A 15,801-nucleotide genomic window follows, 5' to 3' on the forward strand; every position below is an offset into this window, starting at 1 on the left:
AAGAGGAAAAAACACCAAATTAGAACTCTGGTCACTGTGCAATTATCCTTCAAAATAAAGGCAAATACACTAGAGAGAATTTGAGAAATTGATTTGTTACCAGTAGACCTACTTTGCAAGAAATGTTAAAAGAGAAAAGGAAAATGATATAGAGCGGAAACTTGGGTTGACATAACGGAAGAGCATCAGAGAATGACTAAATGAAAGTAAAATATAAACTTTAAATTTTCTTATTCTTTAACTAACTGAAAACTATTTGTTCAAAATAATAATAATGGCAACAGTGTGTTGAATTTAGGAAAAACATTTTCCTAAAATTTTTTTCCCTAAAGAAGTTAAAAAGAAAGCATAATTGATATGATAAAAGAGGAAATAAAATCATATAAAATACTCAATTAAAACCAAAAAGATGGAGGAAAAAACCCATAAAAAGATGAGGCGCCTTGGTGGCTCAGTAAGTTAAGTGTCTGACTCTTGATTTTGGCTCAGGTCATGATCTCTGGATTGTGATATCAGGCTCCATGCTCATGGAGCCTGCTTAAGATTCTCTCTTTCCCTCTCCCTCCTTCTCTAGACCCCTGTGTCTCTCTCTCCCTCTCTAAACAAACAAACACACAAACAAAAACACAAAAGGCAAAAAAAGAGTAAAAGAAAAAGGAACAAAGAAAAAGGAAAACAAATAGAAAACAGTAACACAAATGGTAGCTATTAATCCAACTCTATCAATAACCACTTTAAATTTCAATGGTCTAAATATACTAGTTAAAAAACAAAGACTGTCAGAGTGGAGTAATTATATGCTATCTACAAAAAAACTCAATTTAAGTATAAAGACACATAGAGGTTAAAAGTAAAAAGATACAGAAGGATATACCATGTTAACACTAATCAAAAGAAAGCTATTTTAATAAGAGTAGCTATATTAATTTCAGACAGAGCAGGCTTCATAGCAAGCAAAGTTATCAGGGATAAAGAGGAGCATTACCTTATAACAAAGTCATCATTACTCCAGGAAGACATAATGATTATTAATATGAATGTGTCTAACAACAGAGTGTCAAGGCATGTAACACAAAAATTGATAGAACTCAAGGAGAAACAGATGAACTCACTATTATAATTGGAGACTTCAGCAGAAATGAACAGGTCCAGCAAGCAGAAAATCAGTAATGACACTCAGTAGTTCCCCTTTATCTGTGGGGGGATAGATTCCAAGATCCCCAGTGGATGCCTAAAACCATGGATAGTAATAAATCCCTATATGTACTGTTTTTCCTATATATACATAGTTATGATAAAGTTTAATTTATAAATTAGGCAGAGTAAGAGATTAACAACAATAACTAATGAACAATTATAACAATATACTGTAACAAAAGTTATGTGAATGGGTCCCTAACTCTCTCAAAATATCTTATTGTACTATACTCATCCTTCTTGTTAAGATGTGAGACAAAATGCCTACGTGATGAGATGAAAGTGAGGCAAATGACACAGGCATTGTGACATAGGGTTAGACTACTATTGACCTTCTGATGATACATCAAAGGAGGATCATCTGCTTCCAGACCACAGCTAACCACGAATAACTGAAACCATGGAAAGCGAAAGTGCAGATAAGAGGAAAACACCATCAATCAATGAATGGCAATCAACTGAATATAATCTACATCTATAGACTACTTAATCCAGCAACAGCAGAATATACATTCTTCTCATGCTCACTTGGAACATTCGCCAAGACAGACTATGTTCTGGGCCATAAAGTATACTTTAACTCATTTTTAAAAATAGATAACATACAATAGTCTGCTCTCAGACCACGGTAGAATTAAACTAGAATAGAAAAATTGAAAGATAACTAGAAAATCCCAAATACTAGGAGATTAAACAATGCATTCCTAAATAACATATAGATCAAAGAAGAATCTTGAGAGAAATTTAAAAATATTTTGAACTAAATGAAAATGAAAATAGAGTCTATCAAAATTTGTAAGATGCAGTGAAAGCAGTATTTAGAGGGGAATTTATAGCATTAAAATGCAAATATTATGAAAGAACAAAGACCTAAAATCAATAAGATGAACTTCCACCTTAGGAAACTAGAAAAAGAAAAGCAAGTTAAATATGAAGTAAACAAAAGAAATAAAAACTAGAGCAGAAATCAATAAAAGAAAAAATAGGAAATTAATGGAGGAAATAAAACCAAAAACTGTTTCTTTAAAAAGATCAATAAAATCAAGACTCTAGCCAGTCTAACTAAGGAAAAAAGAGAGAAAACATAAATTACTAATATCAAAAAATGAAACTGAGGGCATCATTACAGATCCCAAGATATTAAAAGGATAATAAAGAAATGCTGTAAATAACTCTATGTCCACAAATCTGATAACCTAGATGAAATGGACCAATTCCTTAAAAGACACAATCTCCCAAAAGTGACACAAGAATAAATAATCTGTATCTTTTTATAAAATTAAATTAATATAATAACCTTCCAAAACAGAAAGCACCAAGCACAGATGGGTTCATTGGTGATTTCTACCAACCATTTAAGAAACAAATTATATCAATTCTCTATAAACTCTTCCAGAAGATAGAAGCAAAGGGAATACTTCCTAATTCACTCACGGAAGCCAGTATACCAAAACCAAATAAAGACATTACTAGAAAACTACAGATTGATTTCTCTCATGAATATAGATGCAAAAACCCTCAATAAAATATTACAAATCAAATACAATGTATAAAAAGAATTAGACACCACAAACAAGTGAGGTTTATTTGAGGTATACAAGGCTGATTCAATATTCAAAATCAATTAATGTAATCTGTGACATCAACAGGTTAAAAAAGTAAAGTCACATGATTAGATCAATAGATGCAGGTAAAGCACTTGACAAAATCCAACACCTATTCATGATAAAAATTCTCAGCAAGCCAGGAATAAAGGGAAATTTCCTCAATTTGATAAGGAGAATCTATAAAAATCCTACAGCTAGCATCATACTTAATGGTGAGAAACTCAAAGCTTTTCCACTAAGATTAGGAATAAGTCAAAGATCTTCTCACCTCACCACTCTTTTCAATATTGTACTGAAACCCCTAGCTAATGCAATACGAGAAAAAAAGGAAATAAAAGGTATAGACTGAGAAGAAATAAAACTGCCTTTCTTAGTAGATGACACGATCATCCATGTAGAAAATCCAAAAGAGAATAATAAGAAAAAATACTCCTGGAACAAATAAGTGATAATAGCAAGATTGCAGGGCACAAGGTTAACAAACAAAAGTCAATCACTTCCCTATTTACCAAACTGAGAAAGCAGGATTTGAAATTAAAGACACATTACCATTTACACTAGTGCCCGCCCCCCCCAAAGTGGAATATTTAGGCAAAATTTAACAAAATATGGACAAGATTATACGAGGAAAACTACAACACTCTGATGAACAAAATCAAAGAACTAAACAAATTTGGGTATATTCTATATTTATGGATGGGAAGATTCAGTATTGTCAAAATGTCAGTTCTTTCAAACTTGATCTAAAGATTCAGTGTAATTTCAATGAAAATCCCAACAAGTTATTTTGTGGATATCAACAAACTCAATCTAAAGTGGGGGAGGGTATGTGCTATGGTGAGTGCTATGAATTGTGTAAGTCTGATGATTCATCGACCTGTACATTATATGTTAACTAAAAAAATAAAAAATAAAAAAATAAAGTTCACATGAAGGGACAAAGATCTAGAATAGCCAACACAATACTGAAGGACAAAGTCAGAGGACTTGGCCCTACCTGACTTTAAGACTTACTCTAAAGCTACAATAATCATTGCAATGTAATATTGGGAAAAGAATTTTAAAAACCCAGATCAATGGAACAGAATAGAGAGCTCAAAAACAGATTGAACAATTAGATATCTACATGTCAAAAAACTTAATCTAGATAAGACTTTACACCTTTCACAAAAATTAACTCAAAATCACATATCTAAATGAAAAATGTAAAACTATAAAACTCCTAGCAGGCAACATAAGAGAAAATGTAGATGACCTGAGGTATGCAGATGACTTCAGATATAACATCAAAGGCAAGATCCCCAAAAGAAATAATTAATAAGCTGGATTCCATTAAAATTAAAATTTCCACTCTGCAAAGAACACTATCAAGTGAATGAGAAGATAATCCAGAGTGGAAAAAAGTATTTACAAAATATCTGACAAAGGACTGTGATCTGAAATATACAAAGAACTTTTTTTTTTTTTGCTTCTCTCTCTTCATTTTTTTTTTTTTTTCTCAGATTTAAGTTCTACTTGGCTAACACACAGTGCAATATTGATTTCAGGAGTAGAATTCAGTGATTCTTCACTTACATACAACACCTAGTGCTCATCAGAACAAGTGCCCTCCTTAATCCCATGCCCCACCCACCTCCCTCCATCAACCCTCAGTTTGTTCTCTATCATTAAGAGTCTCTTATGGTGACTGTGGACTCCAAGAAACAAACAGGATTTTAGAGGGGAGGTGGGTGAGGGGATGGGTTGGCCTGGCAATGGGTATTAAGGAGGGCACGTATTGCATGGAGCACTGGGTGTTAATAAGTAAACAATGAACCTTGGAACACTATATCAAAAACTAATGACATACTATATGGTGACTAACATAACACTGAAAAAAAAAAAAGAAATTACAATGTTCAAAAAAAAGTCTCTTATGGTTTGTTTCCCTTCCTCTCTCTTTCTCCCCCCACCATATAGTCATCTGTTTTGTTTCTTAAATTCCACATATGACTGAGATCACATGGTATTTGTCTTTCTCTGACTGACTTATTTCGCTTAGCATAACATACTCTAGTTCCATCCACATCAAAGCAAGTGATAAGATTTCATTCTTTTTGATGGCTGAGTAATATTCCATTGTAGATCTATATACCACATCGGCTTGTTCCATTTATTAGTCAATGGACATTTGGGCTCTTTTCATAGTTTGGCTATTGTTGATAATGCTGCTGTAAGTATACAAAGAATTCTTAAAACTCAACAATAAGAAAATAAGCAACTGAATTAAAAAGCAGGCAATAAACAGATACCTCACCAAAGAAGATTTATAGACGGCAAATAAGCATATGAAAGGATGTTCATTATCATGTCATTAGAGAATGGCAAATGAAAACATCAATGAGGTACCACCGCAGACCTCATGGAATGGCCAAAATCCACAATACTGAAAACACCAAATGTTGGCAACTATGTGGAACATGAACTATCATTCATTTCTGGTGGGAATGAAAAAATGATGCAGCTACTTTGGAAGACAGTTTGGCAGTTTCTCATAAAACTAAACACCATATGAAATGGGTCTATATTTTTTACATATAATTTACTGAACTTGAAGATTTCAACAATGAAAGAGCTACATCAAATATAATAGTGTGCCAATTTCTATAGGGTAGGAAGAATTTAGCCATGAAATTACTAGTCATTATTTCTGGGTTGGAAGAAGACATTTTGGGTTAAAGAAGTCCTCAAAGTAGCTGGGGTAAAATAGGTTGTTTGTCTCTAAGATCTTTGTAAAATATCTGAATAATGGCTAATTACCTCTCAAAATAACTTTGAAACAAAGTAAGAAGCTGAATATGTACTAGAGTTTACCCTGGAAACTAAGCAAGGACTATAGTGTCTATTTTGGAGATAGTAAAGAATAAGAAGTGAGTGAGCCTATTATGGCAAAGGCTGAATTCCTGGAAGTGTCTTCATGCCCTTCCATTCTGGCTTCTTCAGGGATAAGAATCAAGTCTTTAGGCATAGGACTGTCTATAATCAGACTGAATTACATCAAATTCTGCATGCAAAAATCATCAGATTTTCAACAAGAAAATGGGTCTGCTGCAAAACCAATGAGAAATAACCCCTCTCCATATTCTCTAGACAAGCAAGAATATCAAAGGACCCAGACATAAATATGCTAGCATATACAACAACAAAGACATAGTTCCATATTTATTGAGTGTGTCTACTGCTAATGTGGAATGGTTACAATAAACTTTAAAAAATAACTGACTATATTACTTCAAGATATTCATATTAAAAACTAAAAAAATTAGTATTTCAAAGTTTATTTTGGTTATACAAGAAAAATGTATATTCTGTGTAAATAATAAAATTGTATGCATGACAATACAGTGAGTTCAAACTTTACGGATAATAAACTAAGACATATTTTCAGCACAAGGAATAAAATCACATTTATGGTAATAAATGTCTCTTTTCTCAGTTTCAGAGTAAACCAGAGTAATGGGCTTGTCATTCTTTTCCACTATGTTTAAATCTACTAATTTCTTTTAAAATCTAAACTTAGGTAGCTAAGTTAATATTTAAATTTTTCCCAAATAAAATGTTCTCACATCTAAGTTTTAAAAAATATATATTAAATTCCAAAAAGAAAAAAAGTCATGCTTACTTTAAAATTCAGTCAGTGCTAAAATGATAGATCTTCCCATAATCTATTTTAGAACTTAAGATGATCATTTTAGAAATTAAGATGATAATTATTATCACTAAGAACATATTTAAGTTTATTCAAAATCATCATTTTTTCTGTGACAGTTATATTGAGTTAAAAGTGTGTCCTACCTACTATAATTCCTATGATGAATCCATTTAAAAAGCTATGTACAAACCATAATATTTATGATTCAAGAGAACTTTCTCTGAAAATGACTTGAAATCTTATATTTTTTCACCTCATTAAAAAAGTTGAAGATTGTTATCTCTGCCTTGAATTTCTTTAAAAACAAAAACATTTTGAAAAACACTTTGTTCTGAAAGAATGCAGCATATGCAAGTCAAAGTTTCACCCCAGAAATACGTTTTAAGGCCACAGCTTCTAATTTTGAAATATATACTTTGAAATACACAAGAGAACTTATGTAGATAGTTGAAGGGTAAAGAAGATGATAGAAGTGCTAATGAAAACCCTTGCATTTAAATAGAATGTATGTTTAGTCACTGAAAACAGTTTCAAAGGGCAAAATACATACTATTAATCCATATAAAAATTTTTTTCAGGGGACAAAGATACATTATATCCCCATGGAGAGAGAGAGAGATTTTTTTTTTAAAACGTGCAAATATATTTTGGAAAGTGTGCATCTGAATAAATCCTCATGTTGGGGTGGTAAAGAATAAAAAAGCTCATATACCCTGTTTGGATAGGTGGCACATTTCCAGTCTTTGCTCATGGGAATATCCATAGAGGAGGCGGGCTTCTTGTAGTGCACTTTTATACCATTTCTTTTTTTTCTTACATTTTTCTGGCTAAAGAAACACAGAAAAATAGTGAGACTCATTTCTAAACATATTATTTTTTTTAATATCTACTTGATTTAGCTGTTGAGCTGGAACTAATCTGATTGAAGCATTATACCATATATTACTTAGACTTTTATATATGATTATTATTATTTTAGAGTATACCAAGGTTGGGGAAATCTTGTACATTAAAAGTCAAAGGGTCAGATTCTTGATTCACTAAGATAATATTTTAATATGATTCATTTCACACTTTAAAAAGTCACAAAAAGACCACAATGTAACAAAGTAGTCAGTATTAATACATCTTATTAGAATAATTTGATTCTCTTTTAAGAGCAATGATCCTGAAGTGGTATAAAATGAAAAGCCAGGCTTCTTATTGTCAGAAAGTTAATTCTATTCACATCCAGCTTTTGTGTTATGACAGGCAGGTGAAATATTCATACAAGTTCCTTAAACTTTTGCCCCAATTTCTTCATCTGTAAAATGTGGATAACAGTATATTCATCATAAAGTTTCATAAGTATTAAATGAAATAAAAGATGGCAGTTTTCTGGCCTATTAAGCACACAATAAATATTATTCTACTTGAATTCAGTACTTTTTCTACATATAAAGTAATTTAAAAAATATTTTGAAACAGAAACAAGAGTAAAAAAGTCTCTATGCTAAAAATGACTACAAAAATTATCTGGTCCAATAATTTTTCCAATGTTATTTTAGAATATGCCTAAAGAGATTTTTTTTTTAAATTAAGTAATCTCTATGCCCAGCCTGGGGCTTGAACTTACAACCCCAAGATCGAGAGCTGCATGCTCTACTGACTGAGCCAACCAGGCACCCAGAATTTGCCTGAAAAATTTTTTATAATTTATAAATATTACAATTTATAAAATGCTATACCACCATTTTCTTTTTGGAAACTGTACCATCAAAAAGAATACAGGTTTTTATTGCATAATTCCATATTTACCACCTGCATATAATGATCAGATATGTAATTCACTTTATACAGAAATGTAAATCTATGTAACACCTTATTTAGTTCATTCAGAGAATGAAACCATCTACATATTTAAAGCTCTTTTCAAATTCCACCTTATTCCTAGAATTCCCAAATTAATATAAGCCATCTGTTCCATTACACTTAATATTTTCTTTTAATCATTTACTACATTCTGACTTGTATTATAGTTATTTGTATTCATAACTGCCCCCACCCATAAAATGAAAGGTCCTGAAGACAGAGGCAATAAACAGCATTTCATCTTTGTGTCCTCCACAATACCCATTTGTCTAATCTCATTGTGTATAATGTAAGCAATCAGAAAGTGGTTGTTAAATTGCATGTTGTTCTGGACACTGATTTGATATAAAAGCCATCAAACAATATAATCAAACAAAAATCTATTATTTTAAATCTACTTTTGTGCACAGAATATTTACATTTTATTCATTAATAGAAAAAGAGATGAAAATATAGGTAGATACAATTCAAAAAAACATTAGAAACTATAAACTAAGAATATCTAAGCTAGTGTCTGCAAATCTAAGATCTTCCTACAACTCAAATGTTATAATGATGCTAAATAAAAAATTATTGAAAAATAGCCTAGAAGCTGATATGGCACTAAATGACTGACGTTAAGGAAATTTCTTGAGAAAAACCAATACTGTACACAGCTAAAGTAAACTTTGGTGAGTTTGGGGAACTAAACACTTTCTTAAAAATCTGTGTTGGAGATTCTTTGAGAATTTATCAGTAAATATGTGCCATCTAGTGGTGACACAACTAAACATCTTCAAAGAAAAAAAATTAAGACTATTTATAAAGAATTTTGAATTCCAGAATTAGGCTCAGCTATGCATTATATTTTACAACTAAAGAAATGATAGGTGCATATCCTAAAGTGTAGACTGTGCCTCCCTACCCATTTCTGGTAATGTTTCTCCCACAGGTGCCCATTATTACCAATTTCTTTCATAGTCTTTCAGAGATATCGTATGCATCTACAAACATATCATTTATATAAATATAGTCATTTTACAGAGTGTTGTGAATAGTTATATATACTTTTGAGTTTTTCAATTTGTCTTGCAGATCACTTCATTTATTGATTGATTCAACATATTCTAAATCCTTGGGACCTATCATTGAAGAAAATGGATAAAGCTGACATTCTAGGCACTGAAACAGACAACCTATAATAAGCATAACAAATCAATAAAGCTTACAGTATGCTGTAAGAAGTTATAAATTCTATGTAATAAATAAAAGTTAAGGCAATAAAGTAGTCAGGGTAACTCTCATTGGAAAGGTGACACTGAGCAAAGACAGGAAAGAAGTCAGGGAGTTAGCCACATCAATATTCCAAGAAAGAGTACTCCAAGCAGAGGAAAAAAATACTCTAAGGTGGGAGAATACAAGTATATTCAAAAAGCTTTGAGGAAGCCAAGCTGGCTGACACTAAATGAAGAAGGAGAGTGACAGGAAATGAGGTCACAAAATTAACAGGGGTCAGATCATGGAGGTTCTTTCAGGCCACTGTAGGGAATTTGTCTTTCATTCTAAATAAAATGGGAGCTTCATTCCACAGTTCTGAGCTTGAATAACAATTGATTTGATTCAATTTTTTTTTTTTTGAAGCTTTAAAGTTTTGGCTTTTTTTTTTTTTTTTTTTTAAAGATAAAGGTTTGGCTTTTTTTTTTTTTTTTTGAAGATTTTATTTATTTATTTGACAGACAGAGATCACAGATAGGCAGAGAGGCCAGCAGAGAGAGAGGAAGGGAAGCAGGCTCCCTGCTGAGCAGAGAGCCCGATGCGGGGCTCAATCCCAAGACCCTGGGATCAGGACCTGAGTTGAAGGTAGAGGTTTAACCCACTGAGCCACCCAGGTGCCCCTGATTCAATGTTTTAAAACAATCTCTGATTGTTTTGACCAGAATAGACAATACAGGGGCACATAGATATAAGACGACCAGCTACTGCAATAATCCAGGCAAGAAATGAAGGTGGTGTAGACCAGGGTAGTGGCAGCCGCCGTGGTGAAAAGTGGTAGGATTCTGGACATAATTTGAAGGTAGAGAAAAAGGGATTTTTGTCCAGCTGGAAACTGGTTGTAAGGGAAAGAGAAGATGACTCTTAAGGCTTTGGGACTGAGCTAGTAGAAGGATGAAATGCTGTCTACTGAGAAGAAGGCTATCAAGAGTTCAGATATATTGAGTATAAAATATCTATTGCCACATCCAAGTGGAGATCCCAAGAGGAGGGTGGTAAGGGAATTCAGCAAAGAGAACAGAACTGTAGATAAAATTTAGGAATTGTTCACATGCACGTGGTATTTAAAGCCAAGGAACTGGAAGAGATAACCAAAGGAATGAGGAAATAATATCTATGTATATCCACATATATGCTATGTATATATCATTATTTATTTGACAAATGTCCTAATAATGAACATTTTAGGTTATTTCTAATACCATGCAATTTGAAATAATGTTGTAATAAAAAAATTTGTCCATAGGTCACTTTGCCCATGTGAAAGTGTACTGAAGAATAACTTCCTAGATGTTGAATTACTAGGTTTGAAGTATGTCTATTTTAAATTTTGGAAGTTACTGTGAATTCACTCTTGAATGAGGTACTCACAATTTTTAATACCATAAACAGTATGTTTCCTCACATCTTGGAGAACACTTCTGTTACCAAACTTTTAGATCTCTGTCAATATTTTAAGGGAAATATGGTATTTCTTTTTTTTATTATCATTTTCATTTCTTAAATTTCGTAACTATGAGAAATTTTAAATACTTTTGCAGCTTTGAGATATAATTGACATATAACTGTAAATTTAAGAGCACAACATGATTGGATACATGTATATCTTGTAAAATCATTACCACAAATAGGGTTAGCTCTTACCTTCATAAACTCACATAACTTTTGTGAGTGTGTACGTAGTAAGAACATTTAAGATCTACTTTTTTTTGCAAGTCTATAATATAGTATTATTAACTTTAGTCTCCATGCTGTACATTCGATCCTGGAACTTATCCATCAATTTTTCACATTTTTAAAAGTCACTTTATTTTCTACAGAATGATTGTTCAAGTCTTGTGTTCATATTATATTGGTCTTTATCTTAATGGTTTGTAAGAGATTTTTATAAATTAAAAAAGTAATCCTTTGTTACATGTATTGCAAATATCTTCACCCGTTGACAATTTATCTTTTAGATATTTGTATTGTCGTTTTTGTTCATTTAAATCTTTCATCCTTCCAGCAGTAATTTGAGTGCAAGGTATGAGGTATACTTCTACTTTATTTTTTTCCCAAGTAGCTAGCCATTTGTATTCACAGAATTTATTAAATAATAAACTTTAATGATTTGAGTATAACCTTACCCACCCAGCTGTATTTCCAAGAATTCTGGAGTCTGTTTTTGGACCTTATATTGTTCTATTTGTCTGTTGAATCACTTTTAGTACCAAACTACTTAATTACTAGAGTTTTATTTTAATTTTACATTTTATAGGCCTAACTCACTCTTCTATATTTAATTTTCCTGTACATTTTAGTACTCACCTTAAGTTCTTTTTAAAAATTGAGATTGCTTTAAAATTAATTTAGGGAAAATTGATATCTTTCCGTATTTAATTTTCTAAACCAAGATGAGGATTTTATCTTTCCATTTACTTAGGTTTTATTTTCTGTCTCTTAGCAAAGTTTTATTTATACAGCTCTTACATATGCTTCTTAAGCTTATTCCAGTGTATCAGGTATGTTTTGTTGCTATTATAAATGGGGACTTTTAATCCCCTTATATTTTCACACTGGTTACTCTGTACAGTAATTTTATAACTGCCATATAATTGAATTTTCTTATTGCTTATAATGGTTTTTTATTTGAGTTCCATGGGTTTTCCAGGTAAACAATCATCTACTAATAAAGGTAACTTTGCTCTTTTTCTTTCCTGTATGTGTACTTTTGCTTCTTTCTTTAGCTAACTGTATTAGCCAATTATACTAAGACAATTACATAATAATAGTAATCTTATATACTTTTGAAAACCCAAATTTCCTACCTGAACAAGCAATGTCTTCTCTAATTAAAATAAAACTTTCAATTGAATGAGTTTGCATATTTTTCAAGACATGCTGAAGTGATTCACAGTTACGTAAATGGAATCCTTCTGCAGAAGCTACCAAAAAAAATGGTTATTTGTAATCATCTTCATAAACTAAGCTGTTTAAGACATTATCATAATCTTTCAACTGGAATATGCTAAGGAAAGGCTTCTGGATTGACAAGAAAGAAATAAAGACTCAGCATTTCACCAAATATAACACATTTATTCCATATACTAATTATTAGGGCAAAGTTTGTAAAGGATGAATGAACATCATGCTTGAATGAATTATAGTAATAACATTGTGATTAGGTCGAATTTTAAAATACTATAGTATTTAATGAGATAAACGTTCAACTTGACGGTTTACATTTTGGACAAAATTCGGCAAAGGAAACAATGCTGTCTTGAATAAGTCCAAACTAAGGCAAAAATCTATTGTTCCCTGCCCCCAACCTTTTCTTAAGAAATAAAAATTTGCTTTTAATAAAATTACCTTTTAAAGGCATGAAAACTTTTACATTTACCATTTCAGCCAAAAGTCAAGTAAGATAATTAACTTTAGATTTAACAAAGATTGTTCAAAAACCAAATGGGCACTGAAAATAGGATTCAAACTCCAGCAGAAAATAACTGTCATTCAAACTCACTCTATCGAATGGAATCTAGAGGTTTCTTAACCCTTTCCTGAAATCTACTGCAGCTCTTGTGACTTTTCTGATAACCAGTAATAAAATGTCCCAGAATTATTTAGTCCCCTGAATTTCAAAAACTAAAATGTCTACTCGCACGTTAAGAGATAAAATTCTACACTCCAGTTTAAGTTAGAGCTTCTGTCCTCCACAAGCTAGGAGCATACTCAGGCAGAAGTGGTCTTCCTTTCCCTTTCCTTTCCCTCCATGTGCTTCTCTGTCTCTCCCCACATCTTCTGGGTTCTCTGGGATTGAAAAGATTGGTGTGGAGAATGGAAAAGAAATTGCAAAAAAAAAATTTTTTTTTTGACTGCTACCACAACAATTTGGGGTTGGTGCTTTCTGGTTTTAAAGTGTTTTTTATTATGGGGTGCCTTGTGGGTTTTTGGAGAACATTTTCACCAACTAGGAACAACTCCCCTAATAGAGGAGGTCTTTTTTTTAGCTGGTTGCTTTTAATCCCCCACCCTATTATCATTTTTCTGCATTGTTCTGCCTAGATTGCCAAGGAGCAGAGAGCCATCTTGGTGGTGGAACCCTTCTATGACTCCGATTCTTTTTCCCACATTGTCTATGTCGTCGATACCCCAAACCATGGGAATGCTGACCATTCTCAGTGTCGCTAGCTCTTTTCACTCTGCTGCCAGACCCGATACCAGATATTCTCACTCTGTAGATTCTTTAGAGGAAAGCTGGCTGCCAGCATGCTGTGTTGCTCAAGCTCCAGAGTATACACATTGAGCTCTCAAAAAATCCCTCATACAGGAAAATCAACATCTTTCCCTTTCCCAAGATGGAGCATGAGGAGGTGCAGGGAAAATGCCACAGAATATCATTATTTTCTCCAAAGAAATTTCTGTATGTTTGACCTTTTATATCCTTGCATAAATTGGACGAAGGGCTGCCGAGTCAGTTTTGGCCCCTCCTTTGCAATGTGTAAATAATTATTTGTCTTCACCTTTTACAGTCTTAAAGACATGTCTTTCACTAAAACCTGGACATATCTAATAATGTTAGAACTTTCAAATTATCTCCCACCCCAAAACAAAACAAAACATAGACAAGTTTTCAAATATACTTAAGAAGAAAGTTTTAAAGGCAGCTCTTCAGCAAATTTTCAAGGTGCTACAAGCTTATAAAGTCAAGGATAAAAATCAATGACTTCACAAGAAATCATAGAAAGAGCTGGACATCTTCAAATTCAAGTAAATTCTATGATCCCAAGAAGGAATAATACCATGCCCTTTGTTACGTTTATAATACTCTGGCAACTTGAGTTTTCTCAGTTTATTAAATTTAGGGTAGAGTGGGAAATAAGTAATCATCATAGAAAAAGAAAAATAAGTATTCATCATAGAAAGAGAAGGAAGACAGTCTAAAAATTTGTGTGAATTTATGAATGTAAATAAGACGATTCTTGATAGATGCATTCTTGGTAGATGAATAAGCATGTAAATATTTGGAGTAAAGATGAGGTTTGAGACTACTAACAGATGGTTAAAGAGGGAGGATAGTACCCTATGTTTGAGAAAATTCTTAGCTGTGTCCAAAATTGAAAAGTTTGTAAGCTACTGTCCTATATGATCTTGTTTCAATTTGAGTATTACTGGCTGACTGAAAGGACTTAGTATCATTTTTACATTTCCCAGGATTTGAGGAAGAAATGGAATGTCCCATTTTATTGAATAATGTTTGTGCTATTACCACACACTAACATGGAGTGGTAAAGTAAAGGAAAATAATACATGTGTTTATCCACCCAGTAAGGCCAGAGGAACGAAATCTGCAATCCATCAGAAATTCATGTCTTTTGTTGCTTTATTTAAGATTGCTTCTTCACCTCAGAGTTAATCAAGATACAATAACCCCTTAGTTGTAGCAGGATAAATTTTTTTTTTTTTTTAGATTTTATTTATTTATTTGACAGAGAGAGAGAGATCACAAGCAGGCACAGAGGTGGGGGGGGGCGCGGGGAGCAGGCTCCCTGCTGAGCAGAGAGCCTGATGCGGGGCTCAATCCCAGGACCCTGAGATTATGACCTGGGTCGAAGGCAGAGGCTTAACCCACTGAACCACCCAGGTGCCCCTAAATCTTATGCTTCAAACTCAAATGTGTAAGCAGTGTCCCATTACTGATTTCTGCTAAATAAAATACAATGTAACAGCCTGCATCCAACAAGGATAGGAAAATTGATTTCAGTCATTTAGGGGCTCACCTCTTACTTTTACTAGGTTCATATAAATTGTAATGAAATTAACAAGGCCTGTGAAGACAGATCATTACTCTACAACCCATAGTGGTTACATGAATAGCAACATCTTTGTTCCAGTCCCTTGAAGTCAGGCAGTCTAAAGCTTATGGGCCACACCTAGACAAAAGAAGTTTTTTGGAAGTTGGGAACCTTAATGGCATGAGTTCAACCTCCCTGGGTGAACCCTGGTGCTATTCTTTTCTGAGGAACTGCCACTTGTCAGGGCACTGACAGACTTTTGAACTCTTCCAAGTCTAAAAGGATCTCTTCCCTGCTCAGCTGCTCAGCTGCTCCTGCCTGTCCCTCTCAGAGGCACTGACTTCTCTATTCCCAGTCCACCCTTCCCACCCTCGGGGAACTCAGGTGGGGAAGACAGGCAAGCTCTGCTTTCGACCTTAACAAGAGAAAA

General features: G+C 33.1%; 1 protein-coding gene across 2 annotated transcripts in view; it reads right to left on the bottom strand.

Annotated features, from left to right (window-relative positions):
* Positions 1 to 15,801, bottom strand: part of LOC111155185 (zinc finger CW-type and PWWP domain containing 2) — an 81,420-nt gene that overhangs the window by 39,122 nt on the left and 26,497 nt on the right. For both annotated transcript variants that reach the window (XM_022515283.1, XM_022515282.1), the window contains exon 3: positions 7,208 to 7,322. In XM_022515283.1, the coding sequence (XP_022370991.1) occupies positions 7,208 to 7,322 (115 nt within the window). The remainder of the gene's footprint in view (positions 1 to 7,207; positions 7,323 to 15,801) is intronic.

This window comes from Enhydra lutris, unplaced genomic scaffold (assembly GCF_002288905.1).
Source record: "Enhydra lutris kenyoni isolate GAN:26980312 unplaced genomic scaffold, ASM228890v2 scaffoldscaffold39, whole genome shotgun sequence".
NCBI lineage: Eukaryota > Metazoa > Chordata > Mammalia > Carnivora > Mustelidae > Enhydra > Enhydra lutris.